Source organism: Corticium candelabrum, chromosome 13, assembly GCF_963422355.1.
Source record: "Corticium candelabrum chromosome 13, ooCorCand1.1, whole genome shotgun sequence".
Classification (NCBI taxonomy): Eukaryota; Metazoa; Porifera; class Homoscleromorpha; order Homosclerophorida; family Plakinidae; genus Corticium; species Corticium candelabrum.
The window spans coordinates 4,137,237-4,143,872 of NC_085097.1; the positions used below are offsets into that span (position 1 = coordinate 4,137,237).

General features: G+C 41.5%; 1 protein-coding gene across 1 annotated transcript; it reads left to right on the forward strand.

Annotated features, from left to right (window-relative positions):
- The first annotated feature begins 1,804 nt into the window (after positions 1–1,804).
- Positions 1,805–3,284, forward strand: LOC134189267 (uncharacterized). Its single transcript, XM_062657503.1, has 4 exons — positions 1,805–1,977; positions 2,585–2,782; positions 2,837–2,914; positions 2,996–3,284. Exons 1-4 carry the CDS (start codon positions 1,894–1,896, stop codon positions 3,101–3,103), a joined length of 468 nt encoding a protein of 155 aa, XP_062513487.1. The 5' UTR covers positions 1,805–1,893; the 3' UTR covers positions 3,104–3,284.
- The last annotated feature ends 3,352 nt before the right edge of the window (positions 3,285–6,636 follow it).

The following is a 6,636-nucleotide window of genomic DNA, read 5'->3' on the forward strand; positions in this document are numbered from 1 at the left end:
CCCTGTGTCCCTCTCACAGACTCACCAACAGCAAGGATCGGACCTTCTAGCAAGGTATATCCGTTGCTATTGCCCACAATCTTTGTTTGTTGCACTTCAATTGATCGATTGGTATCCTTTTCTGTATTATAGCCAGCTACTTTGTCTACAAAAGATCAAACCGTTCTGAAGGCTTTTGCGGCAATGGTCGTCTACGCAGATCTACAGCTGAAGCTTGCACAAGCAGAGAAGATGCCAGCTCACGTGATGTCTAAGCTTTGAGAGACGAACATGAGTAGCAATAGTTGGTGACGTAGCCGCGTAACTGCATAGTGCACGTTTGTCCGCTATTAGAGGCTGCTGTTAAGCTTTTGCGTTTGTGAAACAAAGAGTTAAAACACGATTTCGATCTCCAGTACTCTTGATTTTAGCATATTAACAATATAATCTCATAAAGGTATCCAACGCGTTGCTTTGCGTTTGGCATATATTAATTAGTTAATTAATTTTAAATCTGTTAATTAACCGCTGTTGCAGTTTCCGTTTGAGGTTCGATCACGTGATTCAAATGGCTGTTATAAAATTAAATGGAGCACTGAGTGTGGTCTAATACAGCCTGCTGTTTGCTACCCAAAAATACCATCCAATTTGTAGTCATGACGAGGGCCATGAGCACCGATCCGGTCGGTCTGGTTTGGCCGGGCCAGATTTTACAAACTGTGCTTTCGCCATTTGAAGGCTGCGCCAAACTTTCAGTTGAAGGTATACGTAATTAAATAGCTAATATATCTATAGTAGATTATCTTAACCCAATAGATAATTACACTACCCTGCATGAAAGAGTGGAATCTAGAAGTTCATTGCGTAGCCACAACAGACGGTAATTGTTAGAAAGCGTGCAATTATTTAACTTAAAAGGTCCGGTGTGCAATAAATACTTATACCATGCAGTATGCTGAGAGAGAGCCCTTGGAACCACCCTCTTAGCACGCGTTAGACAGGACCATTTCCAAAATGCTTTCTCCGGGTCTGATGACTTGTTGAGCAATTCTGTCTGCACGTGAAGTACTGTGATGTTCACTGCGCCTTTCATCCACGCCTATTCAATGCGTTAGTCGACTACTTAGCAACTCACTCAATGGCTAGTAGCCACATAGAGTAGCCCCCTTAGCCTGTCCAGTAGGGAAAAAATATTTTGGAAATTTTCACGACATTCAAACGTGGTACGAAAGACATAGAAACTGTTTTTTTCAAGTTGAATTTATTGTCGCTGTCTTGAAAATCTCCTGAAAGACTCTAGAGAGTTGCTTATATTTTCACTCCAAATATGGGCATTACAAAAATGTATCGATAACAGGATGCTCTTGTCTCTGGTTGGATTGCCAACACTAAAACTGTTGCCAAATGATTTTACAATCTTATCAACACGAACTTGCGTCACAATGCAATTTCACTAAACCCGCAAGTCTTTATCATGCAATTGTAGCTCACATGCCGATTGGTTCATTTTCATTATGTTTTAATACCTTCGAGCGTGTACTAGATATCAGCCGTCTTCACGGTAGCTATTCACTTCAGTGTCGTCATGCACACCAGCAACATGTTGCTCTTCTTCCCACTGGTTTTTCTCTCTACTACGTCAGGCCAAGCCGGCTTCAATTTTGGCATGAATCCAGGCTTTCCGAGCTTTGGAGGAAACTCTGACGGTGGCATGCGCTTGCAATCTAGAGGCAACACCAACTCCAATTTTAGAGGAAAGTATACAGCTACATGTCTATTCAACTTTTTGGCAAGACTTCCTAGGGGTTTAAAACTACACATTCTATAGGTGTTGAAAGAATCTTTAACGCAGCCACAAAGAGACTTGCCGTTGACGCGAATGCTAACGGTAACAACAGTCCTAGATTCAATTACATGAATGACAACAGCAGACAAGGCAATACGGGGATCAATTTTCGACGGCCATTTTCAGGAATACAAAACTACGTTCATCGTGAAGTAGACACTTATATGTTTACATGCCGTTTGCACATGTACACATGCACACAGACACAGACACAGACACAGACACAGACACAGACACAAACACACAGACACACAGACACACAGACACACAGACACACAGACACACAGACACACAGACACACAGACACACACACACACACAGACACACAGACACACAGACACACAGACACACACACACACACACACACACACACACACACACACACACACACACACACACAGACACACACACACGCACACACACACACACACACACACACACACACACACACACACACACACAGACACAGACACAGACACAGACACAGACACAGACACAGACACAGAGACACAGACACAGACACAGACACAGACACAGACACACAGACACAGACACAGACACAGACACAGACACACACACACACACACACACACACACACACACCCACGCACACACACACACACACACACACACACACACACACTCTCTCTCTCTCTCTCTCTCACACACACACACACACACACACACACACACACACACTAAATGTGTTGCACGCATATCACAAAATATGCTGTTTTGTTAAATACGTTCACTTCTCAGGCTGCTTTGGGAAAATACAATCTACTCCACGATCTGCGCTATTTGCAAAAAACCGTTGGATCTCGTCACCCGGAAATGTTGAAAGTCAACATATCAGAAGAATCACCGCTCGGCGAATATTCCACTGCCAATCTGATTGGAGATCTGCGTGCAATTGAAAAATCACTAGCACAAGCTTTCCCGCCTATTTGCAAATTCGTAAACAAATTGCAAAGTTGTTTCATATAGTCGTGTTGACATCAGTTTGTGTAGATACGATTGCTGACTAGCATTACACCATCCTTTTCTCCAACCGACTTACCAACGGCAAGCGTCAGCCCCTCCAACAAGGTGATAATCGTTATAGGCCACAACCGTTCTCTATTACTCTTAGATTAACCTTGATTGATCGACTGTTTCTCTCTCCTCTAGCCTCTTGCTTTGTCTAGACAAGATCTAACTGTTCTGAAGGCCTTTGCAGCAAAGGTCGTCTACACAAAGATGACACTTTCACAGAGAGAGGAGTCGCCAACTGCATGAACTAACACTAGGCTCAGACCTTAAAGCGGTAGTTTTATGCTTGCTCGGCGTAGCTGCATCATTGGTGTGTGTCTTTTTGGTGGATATGCTGTTTTGCTTGACTGCTTGCTTGCTTGCGTAACAAAGAGTGCAATTCAATACAGTGTAAATGCACGATGGCCTTGAATTCCTAACATGCACTGTCGATATCAATGCCATTTTATTATATTAATAATACAATGTTGTTTAGAGCATTCCATAACATGCACAAAGAAGCATTGGTCGAATGCTATCCATAGAACGCTACCGCAGGGATTGGCTTAAGTTTGGTAGAAAATTCAACGTCTCAAGTAGCATGTGTAAAAATTTGGGTAACAGTTTAATCGTTTATAATGCAACATACTCTAATCGTATACATAATTTGCTTGTTTTTATGACAGCTGGTATTAATATTCGATCTCCACGTAACCTGTTCACGCGCTGTGGCTGGCTTGCTGTGCACCTTAGCCCATTCCACACAACTAAGTTGTCGATCACTAAATTAATTAATAACTCATGTAGTCGACGTCTCTCCATCTGTCTGCATGGTCTACCTCTCTAGACTTAATTACACAGCAGCAAAGTTAGCATGATTTCAAGGAAAAGAAACTCGACTTGTACATACACTAGAACCGTTGCCCAGTGATAACACAAACGAAAGCAATACGGGCCTGCACTGTCGATCCATAATTTAATGCTTTGAATCGCAAGTGTATCACACGTTGGCTATCAGCCTCACTGTCGTCACACCTGCTGGAAGCAACGTCTCGTTGTCCTTCTTCTAACTCGGTCTGCTCGTTTTCTACTCTAAAATACAGGTTGTCGTTACAATTGATGCAAAGACACGGTTTCCACAGTTACCTCCAATCTTTCCCAACTATCCTAGAGACAACATTAATTAACCTCAACACTAAACGTAAAGACTCAAAATTGCTTGATTTGAATTACAAAGTGGGAAATAACATGTAGACATTGCAACAAACAATAATAAAATTGCCACGAAGAAATCCAAAGATGACGAAATAACCAACTTTGGCGACAGGGAGAATGATGGAGTTGATTATCACATCGCTAACAAAGGTGTGAGATGCAATTTCAGAATCAACTTCACACACCAATAAGAGTCACCTACTTCACACACCAATATGAGTCACCTACGGGCACTAGCTGGCCACCCTCTGCAAAGATCCCAGATGACCCGCACATTTGCCTAACACATCACCGGGTTTGAGTTGTTTGGTGTTCTACCACACTTTTGCTTTTGATAGCAAGAACCAGCTCTAAGTAAGTACCGCCTTCTGTAGCTAAGTAGTTCATTAATTAACGCATTCAAATGATGTTGACGTCGTTCGTTAATTTATTTTCAAAAAATTAACGAAGACATGTCGTGAAAATTTTGTTACGTATTATTTGCTTTCGTTGAACTTAGTAAAATACGGTATATATACACTAATACCGATGCCCATCATGGTAACACAAACGAAACGAAAAACAAAACTGCATGGCTGCAGTCATGAATGTGCAATTGTTACGCAAGTTTATAGATTCACGACTTAAAGACGGATATTTTCAATGCATTGAATCGTATTTACATCGGACTTCAGCACGTTAGCTATTCACTTTACCGTCGTCACACCTGCTGTTGCCAACGCCATGTTGTCCTTCTTTCTACTCTACCTGCTGGCTTTCTTCTCTACAAGTCAGGTAGTTGCCACGAACAATGCTAAGCCACGGTTTTTAGAACTACCAGCATCGTCTAACAACTTTCGAAAATTGTATGATATCCTCAAGGCTCAAGATCAAGGCAAGTACAAACAACTATTTAACATTGGCTGAACAGGTTTGAATCAAAAGTTGGACACAACTTGTAGGTATAGATATTGAACGCAACTATAACGGTGACAGAAAGGCATCTAAAGTTAGCGCAAATACCAACATGATTGGCGAGAACAAGAATGATATAGTTGATTACAACAGCGGTGAGATAGACTTAGGAAATAATTTCAAAATCAATCTACCGATGACGGTTCATGGAATCCCTTACTACTTTCATCCTATAGTAAGTTTTCACGCACATACGCACGCACGCACGCACGCACGCACGCACGCACACACACACACTGTCCCATTCATGCAAATCACAAAACATACAGCTTCGTGTACTGACTTCCACTTTCCAGGCTGCAGTAGGAAGAGACTATTTGCTCCAACAGCTTCGCTTTCTGCACAAAACCTTCGGATCTCGTTATCCGCAGATGCTGAAAGTCAACATATCGGAAGAAGTGCCTCTCGACAAATATTCATCCGTCAATCTTGTTGAGGATCTGCGAGCAGTTGAAAAATCACTAGCTAAAGCGTTTCCACGCATTTGCAAATTTGTAACAATGCAAAGTTGCTTTGTATATGTTTTTTGTATTGACTTTATTTTCTCTAGATACAATCGCTGAAACGCACTTTAGTCTGTCGTACTCCAACCGACCTTCCGACTGCAAGTGTCGGACCATCTTACAAGGTGTCGATTAATATCAATCGCAACCGTTCTTTATTGCACTTCACTTTGATTGATCTTCGATTTTCTATCTTAGCCAGCTACGCTATCTCTAAAGGATCTCACTTATCTAAAGGCGTTTGCATCGCTAGTCGTTGACGCAGAGCTCAAGCTTTCACAAAGAAAGAAGACGTTACGTAGAAAGTGATATAATATTTAATTGAACCTTGAAACGATGGGAGAGACTCTCTGTATAGCAGTGGCGTATTCCAGTCTTGACTATCATGTACCAGTGCATGAGTAGCACAACGCGTATGTAACGTATGTAATTGTAGTACAAAGTAGACATGTACATTACAGTGTAGTACTAGTGTGTACTGTACACGCATACTGTATGCAGAATGGTATGACATTCACCAAACATTACATTAAAATAGTTAGGGATTCCAAGGATATAACGCACGTTAGCTATCTCTATCTTTCAAACATTTAAAGAATCCAGACAGCGGTTAGTCCCATACCGTCCGGACTAGGGAGGTTTGAGTGCAGTATTAATTTTTATTAAGTGTAAAGACGGGATCGATTTGCAATGTGTGACTGCATGCTAGCTAGGGCATGCGCATTGAGATTTCAATGGATGATGCTTGTCTATCTAGGATCGAGTCATGAGCCTAGCCTCTATGCAGTATAGGCTAGAATCTCTACAAGCAATCTAGTGTACTCATTCGATCTATTTAACGGTTTATCTTTTGTTTTAAAGTTGTAAATTGTAAACAACGGCGATAATGTTTCCTGACTTATTTAACTACATAATTGACCGACGTGCACGATGACTTTACAATTACCAAAGTCCCGTCTAATGCTAGAACATGAATACCTGTATTTCTACATGAGCATAATAATACCTAACGTATTCGAACTCTGAGTACCCAATACCAATGTTTTATATTCTCAATAATTATGCAGTCCAGACGACTCCTATAGGCGATAGCTATTTCGCTAACACCAACTCAAAAAGTCGACTCTA